The sequence below is a fragment of the Mustelus asterias genome, chromosome 1, assembly GCF_964213995.1.
Source record: "Mustelus asterias chromosome 1, sMusAst1.hap1.1, whole genome shotgun sequence".
Classification (NCBI taxonomy): Eukaryota; Metazoa; Chordata; class Chondrichthyes; order Carcharhiniformes; family Triakidae; genus Mustelus; species Mustelus asterias.
The window spans coordinates 39,025,068-39,048,164 of NC_135801.1; the positions used below are offsets into that span (position 1 = coordinate 39,025,068).

At 46.4% G+C, this 23,097-nt stretch overlaps 1 protein-coding gene across 1 annotated transcript in view; it reads left to right on the forward strand.

Moving 5' to 3' along the window:
- The first annotated feature begins 203 nt into the window (after positions 1–203).
- Positions 204–23,097, forward strand: part of LOC144506271 (scavenger receptor cysteine-rich type 1 protein M130-like) — an 89,078-nt gene continuing 66,184 nt past the window's right edge. The window contains exons 1-4 of the mRNA XM_078232184.1: positions 204–283; positions 2,292–2,353; positions 5,976–6,290; positions 12,156–12,479. Of these exons, the coding sequence (XP_078088310.1) occupies positions 204–283; positions 2,292–2,353; positions 5,976–6,290; positions 12,156–12,479 (781 nt within the window). The remainder of the gene's footprint in view (positions 284–2,291; positions 2,354–5,975; positions 6,291–12,155; positions 12,480–23,097) is intronic.

Genomic DNA, 23,097 nt, shown 5'->3' on the forward strand with positions numbered 1-23,097 from the left:
GTGTGCGCCATTTTTCAAAGGGTCATGGAGAACATACTCCAAGGGTTACCTTGGGGAACGATGTACCTGGATGATGCCTTGGTCACAGGAACTTCAAAACATGGAAGAGGTCGTACAGTGCTTCTTGGAGCTCGGGGTATGCCTGAAAAGGGAAAAATGTGCCTTCCAAGCAAATGCCATGACCTATTTAGGGTATTGGATGGATGGCAAAAGGTGTTCATCTGGTGGAGGACAAGATGAAGGCCATTAAGGAGGCGCTAACTCCAAGGAACTCCTTCCTGAGGTTAGTGAATTATAATGGGAAGTTTATTGCGAATTTGGCTTCTTTTCTGGCCCCTTTGCATATCCTCCTACAGAAACATCAAAGGTGGTTTTGGGAGGTGCCGCAGCTGGAGGCTTTCAACAGCATTCAACAGAAACCTTGTCCTCTAACTTATTGGTCCATTTTGATCCCGAAAAGGACCTTATCTTGACATGTGACGCCTCCCCTTACGGGGTGGGGGCAGTACTGGCACATCACTGGCGAGATGGAACAGAGAAACCTTTGCATATGCAGCTAGGACCCTCTGGCACTGGGCCAAGGTATTCCCAGATCGAGAAAGATCGACAAACAGCATTTGTCTTCGCTGTTTAAAAAATTCCATCAATGCATCCATGGTAGACACTTCACCGTAGTAACTGATCATAAATCATTGCTTGGACTTTGCTCCCATTGTCTCCCCCAGATATAGCATTGAGCCTTGTTACTGGGGGCTTATGAATACCTACTAGAGCGCCACCCCGGGACCCAGATAGTTAACGAGGATGCACGGAGTCATCTGCTGTTTCCCATTAGCCTGGCTTTGTTACCAGATATGGAAGAGGTTCTGATGATATTCAATTTTTTGGACAAATTAAAGCCTGGGCACAAAAGGATCCAGTGCTATCTAAATTAAAATATATATAATTACATGGAGGATTCAGAGGACAGTCTTCAGATGAAATGAAACACTACTTGATGAAGAAAGACGAGCTCAGTGTTTAGGATGGCATTATTCCCTGGCGTTCCTGCATAATTGTCCCTCGCCCAGGGTGACGTCTGGTACTTATGAAGTTACACCATAGCCACCCTGGGATTTCAAAGATGAAAATACTAGCCAGGAGCTATGTATTGTGACCCAGCCTTGATGCAGACATTACCAAATTAGTCAGACATGTGAATCATGCCAAGAGATTCAAACCGCCCTCCCCCCTCAGCCTCCCTTGTAGGCCCTGGGTGCAAGTGCATATGGACTTCGCCGGACCTTTTTTGGGTTCCATGTTTTTAATAATGGTCAACGTGCATTCCAAACGGTTGGAAATACATCGCATGAATTCTACCATTTCCCATGCTACCATTGAGAACTTGTGACAAAGTTTTTGAATGCATGGAATACCTGAAGTCCTGGTCTCTGACAGTGGCACTGCCTTTACAAGCACCGAGTTTCAGACCTTCATGCTTTCCAATGGAATCAAACACATTCGGACAGCAACCTATCACCCATCATCAAATGGATCAGCTGAAGGGCGGTGCAGACTTTTAAGTTCAGTATGAAGAAGCAACCTGCAGCGTCTAAAGAGACCAAACTGACATGATTTTTATTAGTCTATAGGACTACCCCTCACATTGACAGGAATTGCCCCAGCGGAATTGTTAGTGCGGTGCAGGCTTCAAACAAGATTAAGCCTACTGTTCCCAAACCATAAGGGAGGGTGGAGTCCCAACAAAAGAACCAGAAGAAGAACTATGATTCTGCAATGAACTATGATTCAGCAGACACATTTGCTAAAAAAAGGATGCCAGCTTTGTTGAAGAACTGAAAGCCAATCAATGAGAAGACACCACAAGTAAACTCCAATAGATTCACCAGAAGCAAATGCGCATTGAGGAGTGTGCTTGTATCTGCAAATTCTGCCAACTAACATGGCCTTAACAGAGACCAAATGGAGGTGCCACAAAAACTTGGTTTGAGCAACAAAATCCTTTTATGGTTATAGGTGACCTCCTGGTCTACCACAAACAGCTGGTAGCCAGTGTCCCTGTGGCCAGAGATCCTTCAAAAATACACCAGATTCACCTGGGCATCACTGAAGTGCATAACATGGGCCTAATCCACTTTCTGGTGACCAAAGGGACCACTGTAAATTTCTAGGTTTGAGTGTTGCACAGACAGGACCAGAGGAAACTCATTATCCCCATGCAATTCCTGAACAGGCCTTGGGAAAGGCTGGGTGTTGACCTGTTATCCACAACATCAACTCTTCCCTTACAGTGGAGGACGACTTCTCCAGGTGCATGGCGGCGAAACAACTGTACAGGTCTACTTCAAAGGCAGTAATTAAGGTGGTAAAAGAGATATTTGTGAGCCATTGCACGTCCAAAAATGGCTCACAATTTTCCAATTAATACTTTGCACACTTCTCCACAACATCTGGCTCTATACCAGCTCTGCAAGATACCTACAGTCAAATGGAGAAGTTGAAGGAGATTCTGCGCACTAAAGCTCAGGTTGACACTGCAGAGGGCACAGTCAATTGAAACAGGAGGAATGTGTCTTATCCCAAGAACAGCCATTCCCATTGCATAGTGGAGAGCTATCAACGAAGGTACCCAGATAATCAGGAACAACAGTCTTCCACTCTTCCGATTGAACTGCAAATGAAGTATCGAAGGGTTATACAGTCACCTGGGGGATAGTGATAAAGTGGTAATTATGATGATGTAAATAAGTGGGACTGATAATGTTGTATATAAAGTAAACTAGTATAGCTTCAAATGTATTGGATAAAGTTTATTTTTTTAAAGTTAATTTTTTTAGTGTCACAAGTAGGCTTACATTAACACTGCAATGAAGTTACTGTGAAAATCCCCCAGTCGCCACACTCCAGTGCCTGTTCGGGTACACTGAGGGAGAATTTAGCATAGCCAATGCACCTAACCAGCATGTCTGTCAGACTGTGGGAGGAAACCGGAGCACCCGGAGGAAATCCACACAGACACAGGGGAGAACATGCAAACTCTGCACAGACAGTGAGCTGAGGCTGGGAATCAAACCCGGGTCCCTGGTGCTGTGAGGCAGCAGTGCTAACCACTGCTGCTGTGCAGCCTCCTTGGGAGGAGGCATAATGTAAGATCTGGCACATATAGAGTTCGATCCATTTCCCACATCTCTGCCGTCACTGCTTCCCCTCCTCCCCAGAACCATGATAGCTCTCCAACCCCCTTGTCCTCACTTTCCAACCCACCAGCTTCCACATTCAAAGGATCATCCTCTGCCATTTCCACTAACTCCAGCATGATATCACCACAAAAAACATCTTCCACTCAGTACCACACCCCCACCCACCCCCCGCCTACCCCATCAGTATTCCACAGGGATTGCTCCCTCCATGACACCCTGGTTCAATCCTTCATCATACCTACCTCCTTATTCCCTGCAATTGCAGAAGGTGCAACCCCTGCCCGTTTACCTCTTCACCATTTAAAGACTCAAATATTCCTTTCAGATTAAGCAGCATTTCACTTTTACCTCCTTCAATTTTGTCTATGCTTCCAATGTGGTCTCCTGTATACTGGTGAGACAAAACTCAGACTGGGTGACTGCTTTGAGGAACACCTTCACTCAGTCTGCAAGCATGACCTAATAATCTTCCTGTTGCATGCCATTTTAACTGAGCATCTTGCTCTCATGCCCATATATCCATCCTTGGCCTGCTGCAATGCTCCATAAAAGCACGGTGCAAGCTTGGAGGAGCAGCATCTCAACTTATGGGCACATTACAACCCTCGGGATTCAACATTTGAGTTTAACAACTGTAAACTGTGACCTTTCGCCTCCATTTAAAAACTTTTTTAAAAATCCCATAAGTTTATTGTCTCAGTGTAAAAACCCTCCCTCCTGTCTATCCCCCTCTCCAACACACACATGCACATACGCACACATCCATATGTCCCTTTTTCTTAAGTTTCCTATATCTTGTTACAATCTCTCCCTGCTGCAGTACAATATCCAACACATTTTGCCTCTCTAGTTCTGATGAAAAGTGAAATTTCTCTCCCTACATATGCTGCCAGAAGTGCTAGGTTTTCCCAGCATTCTCTGTTTGTTTTTGTTTCAGATTCCAGCAACTGCAGTACTTTACTTATTTTAGGATTAATTGGGACTGACTACCGTCCATGCAGTGATGTAAGAAGGTATATGACCCAGAGCCAGACTCAGTATGGAGTTGAGCAGAGATGTGAATAGACACAAGCATGGAGACAGCTCCTAGCTTGTACCCTTTACTGTCCATGTGTAAGTAGTTCTAGTAGTTAGTAGTGGACACTAAAGGCATGGGGAGAGAGCAGGAGTATGGCATTGAGATAGAGGATCAGTTATTATCACATTGAATGACAGAGCCGTCTCAATAGGCCAAATGGCTTCCTCTTATTTTCTATGTTTCCATGTTTAATAAAGACTTGTAGTTAACCTATAGAAGACTTCAAGTATTTCTTTATGATTTATTTAACTTCATTAAGCTCTGTAACTAACAGCAATCCCCCCACCCCCACAACAAATTTCATTGGATGTGTTCATTTGCGCACATTCCCTTAAACATGAAGACGGATGAAGTACTCTAACATGTTTTCCTTATCTCAATACTGCACCAAATGCTGTATTCATTAGGCCCAGTATTAGACTAGTCAAGGTTATGTGCTCTGATAGGGACCTAGACAGTGTAGGTTCCCTTCTCAGAATATGCTGTCATAGCATGGTTGAATCTGAGATTTTGATTCCAACATAAGAATATTAGTAGAAAAATACAGAAATAGGTATAATCTGACTTTCATTAACCACCTAATTAATTACTTATTCTTCAGTTACAGAGCTAATGATCATCTGTTGCTGGCTGTTACACTAACCACTCGTATTATAAAATAGTATGTTGCATAGTTTTGTAGTAGGTCTTCAAATCACAAAATGACTTATTTTTAGATAAGGTGTAAGTACAAAGCGGCAGCTTGACCTTGTTAGCCTTTTGCTGAATACAACCTCGAAAAATTGTCAAGTAAAGCAGGCAAATTAAATCTTACTAAAATAAATGATAAAACCTAGGCCATTTTATGGAATAAAGAGCTGAGGAGCAATTTTTTCAGTCAATGGTGGTGGGGGTCTGGAACTCACTGCCTGAAAGGGTGGTAGTGCAGAATCCCTCATCGCGTTTAAAGAGTATTTGAATGCATATTCGAAACAAAGAACAGTACAGCACAGGAAACAGGCCCTTCGGCCCTCCAAGCCTGTGCCGCTCCTTGGTCCAACTAGACCAATCGTTTGTATCCCTCCATTCCCAGGCTGCTCATGTGACTATCCAGGTAAGTCTTAAACGATGTCAGCGTGCCTGCCTCCACCACCCTACTTGGCAGTGCATTCCAGGCCCCCACCACCCTCTGTGTAAAAAAAAATCCCTCTAATATCTGAGTTATACTTCGCCCCTCTCACCTTGAGCCCGTGACCCCTCGTGAATGTCACTTCTGATCTGGGAAAAAGCTTCCCACCGTTCACCCTATCTATCCCCTTCATAATCTTGTACACCTCTATTAGATCTCCCCTCATTCTCCGTCTTTCCAGGGAGAACAACCCCAGTTTACCCAATCTCTCCTCATAGCTAAGACCCTCCATACCAGGCAACATCCTGGTAAACCTTCTCTGCACTCTCTCTAACGCCTCCACGTCCTTCTGGTAGTACTGTAAACTGCAGATTTGCGGAGCAAGTGGCCTCCTTCTATGCTATAAATTTCAATGATTCTGTGAAAAATATTGTCCAGCCTCAGCATGAGGGATGGATTCTTGATGAGTGAGCAAAGTTTGCAGCGATCTTCAGTCTTCCTGATGTTTAATGGAAGGAAATTACTGCCCATAACCGGATGTTGAACAAACTGTGACCAATCAAAGGACATGTTATCATTTCTATTTCAGGTCCAGTACCTATACGACTAGTGAATGGTACCAACATGTGCTCTGGGCGAGTTGAGGTCTATCGTAACTCAGTCTGGGGGACCGTTTGTGACAATGGCTGGGATGTAAACGCAGTGAGTGTGGTCTGCAGGACCTTGAACTGTGGGACAGCCCTGTCAGCACAGACTGGAGCTTACTATGGAGAGGGGATTGGGGACATCTGGTTGGATAATGTGAAGTGTAAGGGAACAGAGCCAGCCTTCGATTTGTGCTCTGCCAATCCCTGGGGGCAGAAAAACTGCACACACAGCCAGGATGCTGGAGTAATCTGTTCAGGTGAGTGGGCACACTCAATATACTACCTTTTATTATCATGCCTAGTCTAATCCCACTCTTCTGCTCATTCCCTATATTCTTTCATATCCCACCCAATATAATCCCACTCTCTTGCTCACTCATTCGCTGTCTGTGTGGAGTTTGCATGTTCTCCCCCTGTCTGCATGGCTTTCCTTTGGGTGCTCTGATTTTCTCCCACAGTTCAAAGATGTGCAGGTTAGGTGGATTGGCCATGTTAAATTGCCCCTTGGTGTCCCACGATGTGTAGGTTAGGAGGGTTAGAGGGCTAAAAGCATGGGAGTATGGGGATAGGTTGGGGGTGGGCCTGTGTAAGATGCTCTTTTGGAAAGCTGATGCAGACTCGATAGGCCAAGTGGCCTCTTCTGCACTGTAGAGATTCTATGACCTAATGATATTGAGAGGGATGAGAAGCAGAAAGTGATCCTGTTGACAGCCTGCGAGGTGCCGAACTTCTGTGTTCCCAGACGTCTGACCTACCCAGATGTCCCTAACTCCAAAACCTTTAATGAATTGATGGATTGTGGTTAAAGGCTATTATGACCTCAAACTTTCCATAATACTCCAGTGATACCACTTTAACATGGCAAGGGGAACCCCTGGGGAATCTGTCACCAAATTTCTGACGAGGTTACAAAAATTGGCAGAGCACTGTGAATTTGGGCCAGCCCTGAACAACATCTTGCACGATAGACTGGTCTGTGGAATTAACAATATGATAGTCCAAAAAGAATTATTGACAAAATCCAATTTGGATGTAAAAAAGGGCTATTGTGATAGCTCTATCATTGGAGAATGCAGAGAAAGGAGCTTAGGAATTACAGGGGATGTCAGACAGCAGTGTCCTCTGATTAGTGGGAGGGGCCTCATGCAATGTCCATCCCTCAACAGAGAGCAATGGTATTGGTAAAATATCACTGAACCCCTTACAGTGGTGGAGCCTAAGTCGCATCACCAGGCAATTAAGGAAGGGCAGGAGACAGCCTTCAGGCTCATAGAGAACATATTCCAGAAGGTTGTAGATGGTGGGCTATTGCAAGTGCTCCAGAAAACCACAATTGAGGGAAAGATACAGAGACAATCAAATGCGTGATATTTTGAAAGAAACGCAAGGCCAGTATTGGGACCATACCTTGTAGAAAGCCCCATAACCATGAACAGGAACAATGCAATTAAATTGCATCGCCATGACAATGGTTGCCCCTATGATGGTGTAGTTGTTAGTGAATGGCACCCATTAAAAATGGAAGTGGACACAGGGACTGTGGTTCTCCATGGAATCGAATATCAGGTACTGTGTATAACATGGGACTGACTGGTTTTTGGCTTTGGCCAAAACAAATTTCTAAATGTTCCAAACGGAATCCCTTGGAATTAAGGGAGTAATTTGCGGGCCATACCAGGACAATGTCCAGGTGAGACAGAGTCATAATGTTAATGGGGAACGGTGGCATCAAAGACTCATAGAATCATACCGTGCAGAAGAGGCCCTTCGACTCTTCCAGTCTCACTGACATGTGTGAAACACTTGACCTCCCACCTAATCCCACTTACCAGCACTTGGCCCATAGCTTTGAATATTATGATATGCCAAGTGCTCATCTAGGTACTTTTTAAAATGTGAGGCATTTCACCTCTACCATCCTCCCAGGCAACGGATTCTAGACAATCACCACCCTCTGGGTAAAAAGGTTTTTCCTCACATGCCCCCTAAATCCCCTGCCCCTCACCTTGAACCTATGGCCCCTTGTAACTGACCCTTCAACATAGGGCAACAGCTGCTCCTTATCCACTCTGTCATGTCCCTCATAATCTTGTACACTGCGATCAGGTTGCCCCTCTGTCTTCTCTGCTCCAATGAAAACAACCAAAGCTTATCCAACCTCTCTTCAGAACTTAAATGTTCCATCCCAGACAGCACTCTGGTGAATCTTCTCTGCACCCTCTCCAGTGCAATTGTATCCTTCCTATAATGTGGCGACCAGAATCGCACACAGTACTCCAGCTGTGGCCTCACTAAAGTTCTATACAACTCCAACATGACTTCCCTTCCTCAATTGGTAAAGGCAAATCTCCCGTATGCCTTTTGCACCACCCTACCAACATGCCCTTCCATTTTCAGAGATCTTTGGACAAACATGCCAAAGTCCCTTTGTTCCACAAAACTTCCTTGTGTTGTGCCATTCATTGAAAACTTCCTTGTCAAATTACTCCTTCCAAAGTGTATCACCTCACACTTTTCAGGGTTAAATTCCATCTGCCACTTATCTGTCCATTTGACCATCCTGTCTGTATCTTCTTGTAGCCCAGACACTCTACCTCACTGTTAACCATCCGGCCATCTGCAAACTTACTAATCCTATCCCCATGTAGTTATCCATGTTGTTTATATAAATGATGAATAATAGCGGACCCAGCACACATCCCTGAGGTATGCTACCAGATACTGGCTTCCAGTCAGTAAAACAGCCTTCTGTCATCATCCTGTCTCCTACAACTGAGCCAATTTTGAATCCACTTTATCAAAGTACCCTGTATTCCATGTGCATTTACCTTCTTTATAAGTCTCCCAAGTGGGACCTTTGCTGAAACCCATATAAACCACATCGACTGCACTAACTTCATCTACAGACCTGGTCACCTCCTAACAATATTCAATCAGATTTGTTTGGCATGACCTCCCTCTGACAAAGCCATACTGACTATACCTATTCAAGCCATGCCTCTCTAAGTGAAGATAGATGCTCTTCTTCAGAATTTTCTCCATTAGTTTCCCTACCACTGATGAAAGACTCACTGGTCTGTAGTTACCTGGCTTATCTTTACAACCCTTTTTAAATAAGGAATTACATTAGCAGTTCTCCAGTCTTCTGGCACCTTTCCTGTGGCCAGAGAGGATTTAAAATTTGGGTCAGAACCCCTGCAATCTTCTCCCTTGCCTCCCACAGCAGCCTGGGGCACAATTCACCTTGACCTGGAGATTTATCCATTTTTAAGTCTACCAACACCTCCAATACCCTGTCCTTCCCTATGTCAATTTGTATAAGAACCTCAATTTCTCTCCCTGAGTTCCATACCTTCATTCTCATTCTCTTGGGTGAAGACAGATGTGAAGTATTCATTCAACACTCTATCAGTGTCCTCTGGCTCCACCCACAGATTCCCCCCTTAGTCCCTAATGGGCCCTATCCTTTCCCTGGTTATCCACTTCCCATTGATATGTTTATAGAAAGTCTTGGGATTTTCCCTACTTTTATCAGCCAGAGCTCTCTCATATCCCTTCTTTGCTTTTCTAATTGTTTCTTGAAGCTCCACCCTACACTTTCTATACTTCACTTATGCCTCTGCTGATTTGCTTGCCTTGTACCTGCCAAAACCTTTTCTTTTGCTTCTCATCTTATCCTGAATATCTCTGGTCATCCATGGTTCTCTGGGCTTGTTATGTCTTTCTGTCACCCCAGAGGGAACATACTGGGCTTGTACCCTTTCAATTTCCTTTTTAAAAGTCTCCCATTGCTGTTCTGTAGATTTTGCCATAGCAGCTGTTCCCAGCTTACCTTGGCCAGATCCTGTCTTATTCTATTCAACTCTGCTCTCCTTCAATCCAAAAACTCATTTTGAAAATCCTCTATGTCTTTGTCCGTAATGAGCTTAAATTGTACCAAAGGTGGAGGTGAAGGTCCGCTTGAACAGATCGGTAGCTATACAAATATTGTGTTGTATCAGGCCAAAAGCTAAGCAGTTGGAAGAGGAAAGTGCAGTTGTAAGTGAAGTGGGCGAGTTTTTTCCAGGGTTGACACAGTAAATAGTATGGTTGGGAAGTGGAACGGTGGTGAGCAGTACTGAATTTACATATTAGCCCAAATTTTTCAATTAGCATTGGAAAAGTTCTAACACAGAAAATAACATGCACTTACCTGCCAGCCTTTTTCAGTTCAGATTTCACATGTTGGCCACCGCCTGAGGCCTCCATCATAGAAAACCAGGCCTCAGCTGGAGTGGCCAAGCCATGCCCGCGCACCGCCCCCCCCCCTCCCCCCACCCCCCCACTTTTTACAACACTAGCTACCTTTAATGTTTGTGTCTCAAACTTGTGTTCTAGCTATGTTTCACATTAGAAAATGTTTTTTTTAATTCCTTGGATAGTGGAGTTAGTGATTTAAATTGCTTTTGTCGGATGGTTCCCAGCCCAGTTCAGAGGAAGTTAGCACTTCTGGGCAATTGCCGGGTAAACTCTTACATGGGAACTTTTTAGAAGGATTGTCCAGTGCATCATTGGATTACCCCGCCAAATGCGATGCTGGGGCTCCCGGATGTTATGGGCCATAGACTAGGAGGCCTCGTGAGATGGCAGGAGCGCATGGGTGACCATAAATATATGTAAGGGAGCTTATATTGAGAGAGGGATTTAGGAAGGACAGGAAGGCAGTGAACTCATGAAAGAGAACATGAAGAATGAGATGGAAATTGAAATTACAGAGAATGCTCAGTGCAGAGACAGAGGAAAGCAGTGAAGATATCTCAGTGATGGTGGGTGATAGAGAATGAGGATTTTAACAAGAGGTAAGAGGGTAGAACAAGGTGAAATGCTGAAATGAGAAGTAGAGGGAAAGAACAAGGTGGGGTTTCTTTATAAGAAGTACACTGCCACTGTGGCAGTCTTGGCAAGGCAAGCGAAGGAATGCTAGGCAGGGAGGCATCATTTACCTTTTAGCTTACTCTTGTCAAGTCTGTGATCTGTACAATAAGCTGAAGAATGGCAAGGTCTTTTCTGTTCTGTGTGCAATTCTCAGCTAGAATTTCCTTATTCACAGGGCTTTTACCAATCAGACTGACTGATGGGAGAAATATGTGCTCCGGGAGGGTGGAGATTCTTTACCAGTCTGCCTGGGGGACAGTCTGCAATGATGGATGGGACCTCACTGACGGGGATATTGTCTGCAAGCAACTGGACTGCGGGAAGGCCTTGTCGGTAACCAGGGCCTACAAGGGACAAGGGAGTGGAAAGATGTGGCTGAGTGGTGTACAATGCAGTGGAACTGAACCTTCCCTAAGCCAGTGCCTTGCAAACCCCTTGGGGAGCAGTAACTGTTCCCACACACGGGATGCTGGCATCAGTTGCTCAGGTAAGACTAGTCTCCTTGGCAAATGTCTCAATCTTCATTAGTTCCCCAAGCAGGAGTCTGTGCACTGGGCTCCTCCAGTCTGCACACTCCCATCCAGCTGGTGGAGACAGCATAAGAAGGAGGTGACTCTGCCCATCATACTTGTGGAACAACCATCCAGTCAGTCCCACTCTCGCTGCACCGTTGTTATACTTGCCAATTTTTATCCATTTCCTCCTTTAAAAGATTCTATTGAATCTGCTTTCATTGCCCTTTCAGGCACAGTACTCCAGCAGGGTCAAATTGATGATGGCAGCTGAGAGGAGGAACAGCATTAACTTAAATTATTAAAGGAGTTGATAGGCTAGATGGAAATAAACTGTTTCCTCTGGTGGGCAAGGTTCCAGAACAGGGGCAATGGTCTTTAAGTTAGCGCTAGGCTGTTCATAGGTCCTGTCAGGAAGCACTTCTCCACTCACAGTGGAGGAGAAATAAGGAACTCTCTCACCCGAAAAAAACCTGTTGGTGCTGGAGGTCAGTTGGAACTGTCAAGATCAAGATTGATGATCAATATTGGGTATGGATAACAAGGGATATGGAGCAAAAGCAGCTAAATTGATATTGAACGACAGATCTAATTGAATGATGGAAGATCCTAGTGGGCATGAATGGACTCCTTTTGTTCTTATATTGCTCCTGTTGATAAATTCACAGATTAACAGTGTTCCTATTTCTATTTCAGGTCCGGTGCCACTGCGTCTGGTGAATGGTTCCAATATGTGCTCCGGGAGAGTTGAAGTCTATCATAACTCCAACTGGGGCACGATCTGTGATGATGGCTGGGATGTTAATGCAGCAACTGTTGTCTGCAGAATGTTGAACTGTGGGACGGCCCTATCAAAAGAGACCGGAGCCTTCTATGGAGAGGGGACTGGGGATATCTGGATGCATGATATGAGGTGTAATGGGACAGAGACTGCCCTCAAACAGTGCTCTGCCAACCCATGGGGAAAGAATAACTGTACACACAGGGAGGATGCTGCTGTGATCTGTTCAGGTGAGTGGGGTGACCAGCAAATAGGTTCAAAGTAGAGGAAATTGGTAAAAAGACAAAATTAAAGGTTCTTTATCTAAGTGCATGTTTGAGGGAAAAAGCATGATTGATGAGTTGCTGTCATAAATGGAAATAAATAGATATAATGTGATTGATTACAGAAATATGGTTGCAAGGTGAAGGTGGCAGTAACTGATTATTTGGGGCTCCTTGATTATTGGAGGGGTAGTCATAGAACATAGAACATTACAGCGCAGTACAGGCCCTTCGGCCCTCGATGTTGCGCCGACCAGTGAAACCAATCTAAAGCCCCTCTAATCTACACTATTCCAATATCATCCATATGTTTATCCAATAACCATTTGAATGCTCTTAATGTTGACGAGTCCACTACTGCGGCAGGCAGGGCATTCCACGTCCTTACTACTCTCTGAGTAAAGAACCTACCTCTAACATCTGTCCTATATCTCTCACCCCTCAATTTAAAGCTATGTCCCCTCGTGTTAGCCATCACCATCCGAGGAAAAAGGCTCTCACTATCCACCCTTTCTAATCCTCTGATCATCTTGTATGTCTCTATTAAGTCACCTCTTAACCTTCTTCTCTCTAACGAAAACAACCTCAAGTCAGAAATGGAAAGAAGGTGGGGTAACTGTTCATTAAGGATGAGATTAGCACAGTAATGAAAAATGGTATTGGCTCAAAAGAATTTGAACTCAAATCAATTTGGGTGGATATAAAAAGAAGAAAAATAAGGAACAGATGGAAGCTGTTCATAGCATCCCACCACCCTCTACAACAGTAGCCACAGTATAACAGAGTATTAATCAAGAAATAAATGTAATTTGGTACTGCAATAGTTTTGGGGAGTTTTAATCTTTATCTAAATTAGGCAAGTCAAATTAACAAAGGTAATTTTGAAGATGAGTTCATAGGGTGCATTCGGGACAGTTTCTTTAAATAATACCCTTGGTATACAGAACAGAACTGGCCATTTTAAATTTGATAATATGTGTTAACAGGATTAATTAATGATTTCTTAGTATAGGATCTTTGAGGAAAGAATTATGTGATTGAATTTCACCTTCATTTTGAGGGTGAGAAACCTAAGTCTCAAACTTAAATAAAGGGTATTACAAAGATAGAACAAAAATAGAACATGCTGGAAAATCTCAGCAGGTCTGACAGCATCTGTGGGGAGAGAATAGAGTAAGAAGACTGGAGTAAGCACAGTAAGAAGTCTAACAACACCAGGTTAAAGTCCAACAGGTTTATTTGGTAGCAAAAGCCACTAGCTTTCGGAACAGGCTGTTCCTTCGTCAGGTGGGTGGGAGTTCTGATCACAAACAGGGCACAAAGACACAAACTCAATTTACATGAATAATGATTGGAATGTGAGTCATTACAGCTAATCAAGTCTTAAAGGTACAGACAATGTGAGTGGAGGGAGCATTAAGCACAGGTTAAAGAGATGTGTTTATGTTCTATGTTCTATGTATGTTCTATGTGTATTGTCTCCAGACAGGACAGCAGGTGAGATTTTGCACATCCAGGCAAGTTGTGGGGGCTACAGATAGTGTGACATGAACCCAATATCCCGGTTGAGGCCGTCTTCATGTGTGCAGAACCTGGCTATCAGTCTCTGCTCAGCGACTCTGAGCTGTTGTGTGTCGTGAAGGCTGCCTTGGAAAACGCTTACCCGGAGATCAGAGGCTGAATGCCCGTGACCACTGAAGTGCTCCCCAACAGGAAGATAACAGTCTTGCCTGGTGATTGTCAAGCGGTGTTCATTCATCCGTTGTTGTAGCGTCTGCATGGTCTCCCCAATGTACCATGCCTCAGGACACCCTTTCCTGCAGCGTAACAGGTAGACAACGTTGGCTGAGTTGCAAGAGTATGTACCGTGTACCTGGTGGATGGTGTTTTCGTGTGAGATGATGGCATCCGTGTCGATGATCCGGCACGTCTTGCAGAGGTTGCTGTGGCAGGGTTGTGTGGTGTCGTGGTCACTGTTCTCCTGAAGGCTGGGTAGTTTGCTGCGGACAATGGTCTGTTTGAGGTTGTGCGGTTTGTGGTGAACCATAGATGGTTACCACTATGGGTACTGAACCATAGATGGTTATCACTATGGGTACTTGTACATATGTTACTCTTGTTACTGTTGGGGTTAGGGTTGGGGTGTTCCACCTGTTGGTATTGTTCTGTGGTACATTCCGGTTGGCTCCGCCTACCTATAGGAGTATAAAGGTCACTGCACTTCCTAGTGACCCTTTAGTCTGGGATTGTATTGTTAAGCAGTAAGCTGCATTCTTGTTGCTAATAAAAGCCTTTATTTCCCGGGTACCATCCAGCCTCCCGAGTGAATTAATCATAGAAAGAAAGAAATCATAGAAACCCTACAGTGCAGAAGGAGGCCATTCGGCCCATCGAGTCTGCACCGACCACAATCCCACCCAGGCCCTACCCCCACATATTTACCCGCTAATCCCTCCAACCTACACATCCCAGGACTCTAAAGGGCAACTTTTAACCTGGCCAATCAACCTAACCCGCACATCTTTGGACTGTGGGAGGAAACCGGAGCACCCGGAGGAAACCCACGCAGACACGAGGAGAATGTGCAAACTCCACACAGACAGTGACCCGAGCCGGGAATCGAACCCGGGACCCTGGAGCTGTGAAGCAGCAGTGCTAACCACTGTGCTACCGTGCCGCCCCGCATCAATTTTATTAGCAACAATTTTGGTTGAAGAGAAAAAAAAACCATGGAGCAAATGTTAAAACCCGATTGGCTTACCTTAGATCCGCGTGCCGCAGGAGCGTCGAACACATTCGACCATTGGTTGAAGTGTTTCCAGGATTATATCGATGCCTCAACAGCAATCGAAAACGACGCCGATAGATTGCGGGTCCTCCACGCAAGGGTAAGTGACACTGTGTATGCAACAATCCGTGATGCCCAAGACTACAAAGGGGCCATCGAACTACTTAAGAAGCTGTACAACAAACTGCCAAACGAGATTCATGCTCGGCACCTCGATGGCGGCAGCCCGGCGAAACGACGGGACAGTACCTGCCCGAACTTCAGCAGCGAGCCAGAGCCTGCAATTGCAAGCCAGTGTCGGCTACTCAATATACTAACGATCTGATCCGAGATGCGTTCGTGGCGGGAATCGGCTCATCCTATATCCGCCTGCGGCTGCTAGAGCAAGGTAACTTAGACCTAGCTAAGACGGTGGAATTGGCTGATGCGATGGAAACAGCCTCCAGAAGTCTTGAAACTTACCCCACCGACCACGTGGGAACATCGTGGCAAGTACAGCCACCGACTCAACTCTACCCGGCGGCTCCTAGGAACTGCGCGATCGTGCTTTCCACCTCGGACCTGACGGCGGCGGCAGCCCCAGGTGGCCCGCGGTGCTATTTCTGTGGATTGGCAAAGCACCCTCGTCAGCGATGTCCGGCCAGAACGGTATTTTGCTCCGCGTGTGGGAAGAAAGGGCACTATGCTAAAGTGTGCCGAGCGAAACCACCTTCGAAGCCAAGCAGTGCGGCATGTGACTCTCCAGGATCTGTCTCCTCGTCTCCGGCTTCGTCAAGGTCTTCAACCACGTGCGATTCACGAGCGCCGCCATTCCTGAGGACGACGACACAAGACACGTGCGACCTGTGAGTGCCGCCACTTTCATCGCCATCGACCACGTGCGATCCATGGGCGCAGCCATTTTGGTCGACACCGACTGCAGACGACCAGCAGAGGTCATCATCATCGACCATCTCAGCTGCCTGCAGTTGCACTCAAGATTCAACGGTGGCGTCAATCATCCTGGACCAGGCCAAGCCTCACAGACTCGACAAGTCCATGATGGACATAGGGGTAAATGGACGCCTGATACATTGTCTGTTTGACAGCGGGAGCACGGAGAGTTTCATTCATCCAGACACTGTGAAACGGTGCGGTCTCCGAGTACAGACTGTCAGACAGACAATTTCTATGGCGTCGAGGTCCCGATCTGTTACCGTTCTTGGGAGCTGCGTGGTAAACCTAACGGTGCGGGGCACAGTTTATGAGAACTTCAGGCTCCTCGTGTTACCGCACCTTTGCGCTCCGATACTCCTGGGACTAGACTTTATGGTCCACCTGAGGAGTGTGACCCTGCAGTACGATGGGCCACTCCTTCCACTTTCAGTGGGAGAACAGCAGCCTCCAAATTGCCTAGTGCGCTCCACGTGCAGTCTCTCGACACTCAGAATCACCCCGCCGTCTTTATTTGAAAATCTCATGCCAGGCTGCAAGCCCATCGCAACTAAGAGCAGGCGTTACAGCGCTGAGGATCGGATCTTTATTCGATCTGAGGTTCAGCGGCTCCTCAGGGAAGGGATCATTCAACCTAGCACTAGCCCATGGAGAGCACAAGTCGTGGTGGTTAAGACTGGAGACAAGCCCCGGATGGTCATAGACTATAGTCACCCATTAATAGGTACACGCAGCTGGACGCGTACCCTCTCCCGCGCATATCTGACATGGTCAACCAGATTGCGCAGTACCGGGTGTTCTCCACCATCGTCTTGAAGTCAGCCTATCACCAGCTCCCCATTCGCCCAGAGGACCGAAAATATACGGCCTTTGAGGCGGATGGTCGTCTCTACCACTTCTTAAGGGTCCCCTTTGGCGTCACTAATGGGGTCTCGGTCTTCCAGCGTGCAATGGACCGAATGGTGGACCAAAACGGGCTACGGGCTACCTTCCCGTACCTGGACAACGTCACTATCTGCGGCCATGACCAGCAGGACCACGATGCCAACCTCCTACAGTTTTTACGCACTGCGTCTCGCCTGAATCTGACCTATAACAGGGAGAAGTGTGTATTTAGCAAGCGCCGCCTAGCAATTCTCGGATACGTGGTGAAAAACGGGGTCCTTGGCCCTGATCCAGACTGTATGCGTCCCCTCCTTGAACTTCCCCTACCCACCTAGCATCAAAGCACTGAGAAGATGCTTAGGCTTCTTTTCGTATTACGCACAGTGGGTTCCCAATTATGCGGACAAAGCCCGTCCGCTCATAAAGTCTACCTCTTTTCCCCTGGCAGCAGAGGCTCGCTTAGCCTTTGAAGGGATAAAAGCTGACATCGCGAAAGCCACGATGCACGCTGTCGATGAGTCCATCCCCTTCCAGGTGGAGAGTGATGCATCTGATTTTGCCCTGGCCGCCACACTTAACCAGGCGGGCAGGCCCGTCTCCTTTTTCTCTCGCACCCTCCAAGGCCCTGAAATTCGGCACTCCGCTGTGGAAAAAGAGGCTCAGGCCATTGTGGAGGCCGTCCGGCATTGGCGCCATTACTTGGCTGGAAAACGATTTACCCTGCTCACGGACCAACGGTCTGTGGCATTCATGTTCAACAACACGTTAAGGGGTAAGATCAAAAATGATAAAATCTTCAGGTGGAGAATCGAACTCTCCACCTACAACTATGATATCATGTACCGTCCGGGGAAGCTCAATGAGCCCTCAGATGCCCTGTCGCGTAGAACATGTGCCAGTGTGCAGGAGGACCGGCTACAGGCCCTCCACAATGATCTCTGCCATCCGGGGATCACTCGGCACTTCCATTTTGTAAAGGCTCGGAATCTACCCTACTCTGTAGAGGATGTCAGGTCGATAACTCAAAGCTGCCAGGTATGTGCTGAATGCAAGCTGCACGTCTACCGACCTGACAGGGCACACCTCATTAAGGCCACTCGCCCTTTTGAACGACTGAGTGTTGATTTCAAGGGCCCCTTTCCTTCGACAGACCAGAATGTGTACTGCCTCAACGTGGTTGACGAGTACTCCCGATTCCCTTTTGCCATTCCCTGTTCAGACATGACCGCTGCCACGGTTATCAAAGCCTTGCGGGATCTTTTCACCCTGTTTGGTTACCCCAGTTATATCCACAGCGATAGGGGTTCGTCGTTTATGAGTGACGACTTGAGGCAACACCTGCTCTCTAAAGGGATTGCCTCAAGTAGGTCTACGAGTTACAACCCCAGGGGTACCGGGCAGGTCGAGAGAGAAAACGCTACAGTCTGGAAGGCTGTCTTACTGGCATTGAGGTCTAAGGGTCTTCCAGTCTCCCGTTGGCAAGAGGTACTTTCTGATGCGCTCCATTCAATCCGGTCCCTCCTGTGTACGGCAACCAACGCTACCCCACATGAGCGGATGTTTACCTTCCCTAGGAAGTCTTCCTCTGGGACCTCACTGCCATCTTGGCTGACGTACTCAGGACCTGTTCTCCTGCGGCGGCATGTTAGGACCCGCAAGTCCGACCCTTTGGTTGAACAGGTCCATCTCCTCCACGCCAACCCTCAATATGCCTATGTAGCATATCCTGACGGGCGAGAGGACACGGTCTCTATTCGAGATCTGGCGCCTGCAGGGGACCTGGAAACCCCCGTCGCTCCCGCACCCCTGGTTAGGGACCCCTTGCCCTTTATCTCCCCTCCTGACACGGCGCGGGCAGTATCGGGACCACCACTTAATCCTCTTACTCCCGTGTACAGCTTGCCTGAGTCCAGGAGATTGTCGCCACCTCGGGGCTTGCCTGAGTCCAGGAGATTGTTGCCACCTCGTGGTCCACCCGTCCGTGAGGAACTGGAGTAGTCACTGGACACCGCCTTGGAGAAAGGGTCATCATGGTCACCAGAACCGACGCTACCGCCAGTGCTGAGGAGGTCGCAGAGACGGTGCGGCCCTCCAATACGACTGAACTTGTGAATATATGGACAGTTCGTACTGTTTTTTTTGCCCCACCGGCCTTTGTTTTTAAAGGAGGGGTGAATGTGGTGAACCATAGGTGGTTACCACTATGGGTACTGAACCATAGATGGTTATCACTATGGGTACTTGTACATATGTTACTCTTGTTACTGTTGGGGTTAGGGTTGGGGTGTTCCACCTGTTGGTATTGTTCTGTGGTACACTCCGGTTGGCTCCGCCTACCTATAGGAGTATAAAGGTCACTGCACTTCCTAGTGACCCTTTAGTCTGGGATTGTATTGTTAAGCAGTAAGCTGCATTCTTGTTGCTAATAAAAGCCTTTATTTCCCGGGTACGATCCAGCCTCCCGAGTGAATTAATCGCGCATCACGGTTGTTTGAAGGCAAGAAGTGGGGGTGTGTGGATGGCCTTGGCGAGATATTCGTCTTCATCAATGACATGTTGAAGGCTCCAGAGGAGATGTCGTAGCTTCTCCGCTCCGGGGAAGTACTGGACGACGAAGGGTACTCTGTCCACCGTGTCCCGTGTTTGTCTTCTGAGGAGGTTGGTGCGGGTTTTCGCTGTGGCGCGTCGGAACTGTCGATTGATGAGTCGAGCGCCATATCCTGTTCTTATGAGGGCATCTTTCAGCCATCATCTCACGCGAGAACACCATCCACCAGGTACACGGTACATACTCTTGCAACTCGGCCAACGTTGTCTACCTGTTACGCTGCAGGAAAGGATGTCCCGAGGCATGGTACATTGGGGAATCCATGCAGACATTACGACAACAGATGAATGAACACCGCTGGACAATCACCAGGCAAGACTGTTCTCTTCCTGTTGGGGAACACTTCAGCGTTCACAGGCATTCAGCCTCTGTTTTCCGGGTAAGCGTTCTCCAAGGCGGCCTTCACGATACACGACAGCGCAGAGTCGCTGAGCAGAGACTGATAGCCAGGTTCCGCACACATGAGGACAGCCTCAACTGGGATATTGGGTTCATGTCACACTATCTGTAATACTCACAACTTGCCTGGATGTGCAAAATCTCACCTGCTGTCCTGTCTGGAGACAATACACATCTCTTTAACCTGTGCTTAAGGCTCCCTCCACTCACATTGTCTGTACCTTTAAGACTTGATTAGCTGTAAAGACTCACATTCCAATCATTATTCATGTAAATTGAGTTTGTGTCTTTGTGCCCTGTTGGTGATCGGAACTCCCACCCACCTGATGAAGGAACAGCCTGTTCCGAAAGCTAGTGGCTTTTGCTACCAAATAAACCTGTTGGACTTTAACCTGGTGTTGTTAGACTTCTTACTGTGCTTAGCCCAGTCCAACACCGGCATCTCCACATCAAGAGAGAATAGAGCCAATGTTTCGAGTCACGATGACCCTCTGTCAGAGCTCCTGACACAGTAAGAAGTTTAACAACACCAGGTTAAAGTCGAACAGGTTTATTTAATGGTTGGACTTATTTAAAGGTTGGACTTTAACCTGGTGTTGTTAAACTTCTTACTGTGTTTACCCCAGTCCAACGCCGGCATCTCCACATCAGAGCTCCTGACATCAGAGCTATTACGAAAATAGAGTTGGCTGAAGTGGACTAAGAAAATAAATTAAAATGTAAGACAGTAGATGAATAGTGGTAGACATTGAAAGAAATAATTCATAATTTTTGCATTTCATTGAGAAAGAATAGGGAAGAAGGAAGGCTAACTAAAGGTATTAAGGATGGTATTAAATTGGAAGTAAAGGCATACTGTGTTGTGAAGAATAGTGGTATGACAAAAGATAGAAATGTTTCAGAAATAGCAAATGATGATTTAAAAAGGGAGAAAATTGATGGGAGTAAACAAGCAAGAAATATAAAAATAGATAGTAAGAGCTTCTGTATTTACATAAAAAGGAAGACACTTGTTATTGTAAATGTTGGTCTCTTAAAAGATGAGACTGGCAAACTAATAATGGAAAACTAGGGAAATGGCAGGGATGTTGGACAAATATTTTCTTTCTTTACAATAAAAAGCATTAATAACATCCCAATATTGGCAGAAAATCAGGGAGAGAAACGGAGAAAAGAACTTAACAATCATTATCACAAGAGAAAAGTGCATGCAAACTAATGGGACTAAATGCTGACAGGTCCCTTTGGCCTGATGGTCTGCCTCTTATTAGAGAAGAGTTGCAATAGAGAGGCGCCCTTTTGGGCGTAGGGTGGCACAGTGGTTAGCACTGCTGCCTCACAGCGCCAGGGGCCCGGGTTCGATTCCCGGCTTGGGTCACTGTCTGTGTGGAGTTTGCACATTCTCCCCTTGTCTGCGTGGGTTTCCTCCAGGTGCTCCAGTTTCCTCCCACAGTCCAAAGATGTGCGGGTTAGGTGGACTCGCCATGCTAAGTTGCCCCTTAGTGTCGGGGGGACTAGCGAGGGCAAATGCATGGGGTTATGAGGGTATTGCCTGGGTGGGATTGTGGTCAGTGCAGACTCAATGGGCCAAATGGCCTCCTTCTGCACTTGTGGATTCTATGAAAGTCATGACTGAATCTGCCTCCACGATGCTCTTCAGAGTGCAGTCTAGATCTTAATGACTCACTGCATAAAAAGGGTTTTTTTCATGTCAACTTAGATTCTTTTGGTTTATTCAGCCTAACTCAATGTCCTCTAGTTCTTGGCCCTTCTGCCAGTGGGAATAGCTTTTCTCTATCTATCCTGTCTAGACCCCTCATGATTTTGAGCATCTCTATCAAATTTCCTCTCAACCTTTGCTTCTCAAAGGCAAAAAGCTCCAACTTCTCCAATCTATCCATGTAACTGATGTCCCTCATCCCAGGAGTCATTCTCACAAATCTTTCCTGCACCCTTTATTAATGCCTTCACATCCTTCCTAAAGTGTGGTGCCCAGAATTGAACAAGATAATACTCTAGCTGAGGCTGAAACAGTGTTTTATAAATGTTCACACAAATTCCTTGCTTTTGTACTCATTGCTTTGATTTATAAGGCCCAAGTACCATACACTTTAATGGCCTCTTTCTCAAGCTGCATTTACAATGATTTATGCATATATATACCACCCGGCCCCTCTGCTCCTGCACCCTCTTTACTTTATATTGTTTTGCCTCATTCTCCCTACCAAACATCACACTTCTCTGCATTAAATTTCACGTGCCATGTGTCTGCCTATTCCACCAGTTTGTCCACCTCCCTCTGAAGTTTATCCTCCTCACAGTTCACAATGTTTCCAAGTTGGTGTCATCTGCAGTTTTGAAGTTGTGCCCTGTACTCCTTCAAGTTTGACCCAGAGGTTTGGAGATAGCCATAGGGGTTGCCAGTGCGAGCTGTTTAAAAGGCCCACCTCGATGCAGAGGGATTTTGCATCCCTAGTTATAGTAAATCCTCCAGCCCTAACCTCTCACACCCCTTTACTCTCCAAACACTTCCCATGCCTCATCAATTCCACCTCGTACCTCCCACTCAGCTTTATGGATACTCGTGCCCCTTATGCCAAACTTTGTCCTTCCGTACATCCTTTATAGTTCCTCATGCCCCCATGCCAAGCTCTGACCTTCCACACACCTCCCACCCCAAAAGGCCTAATGCCTCCCCATGCCAAACTCTGTCCTTTGCACCACACTGCACTCTCATGTCCCCATACAAATCTCTGCTCTTCCACCTTCCCTATAGCTCCTCATGCCCCTATGTCAAACTATGGCACTTCCCATGCTCATTGCCCCCCTATACACCATCTAGAACCAGTGAACCCTACAGTGACAGTCGGATGCATAAAAAGGCTTTAAAAAAGTAATTAATTCATAACTTTCTCCTACATAGAAAAAAAGGCATTTCACTACAAGTTAATAAAAGTGTTAATAATGCCCCAGACCCTTTA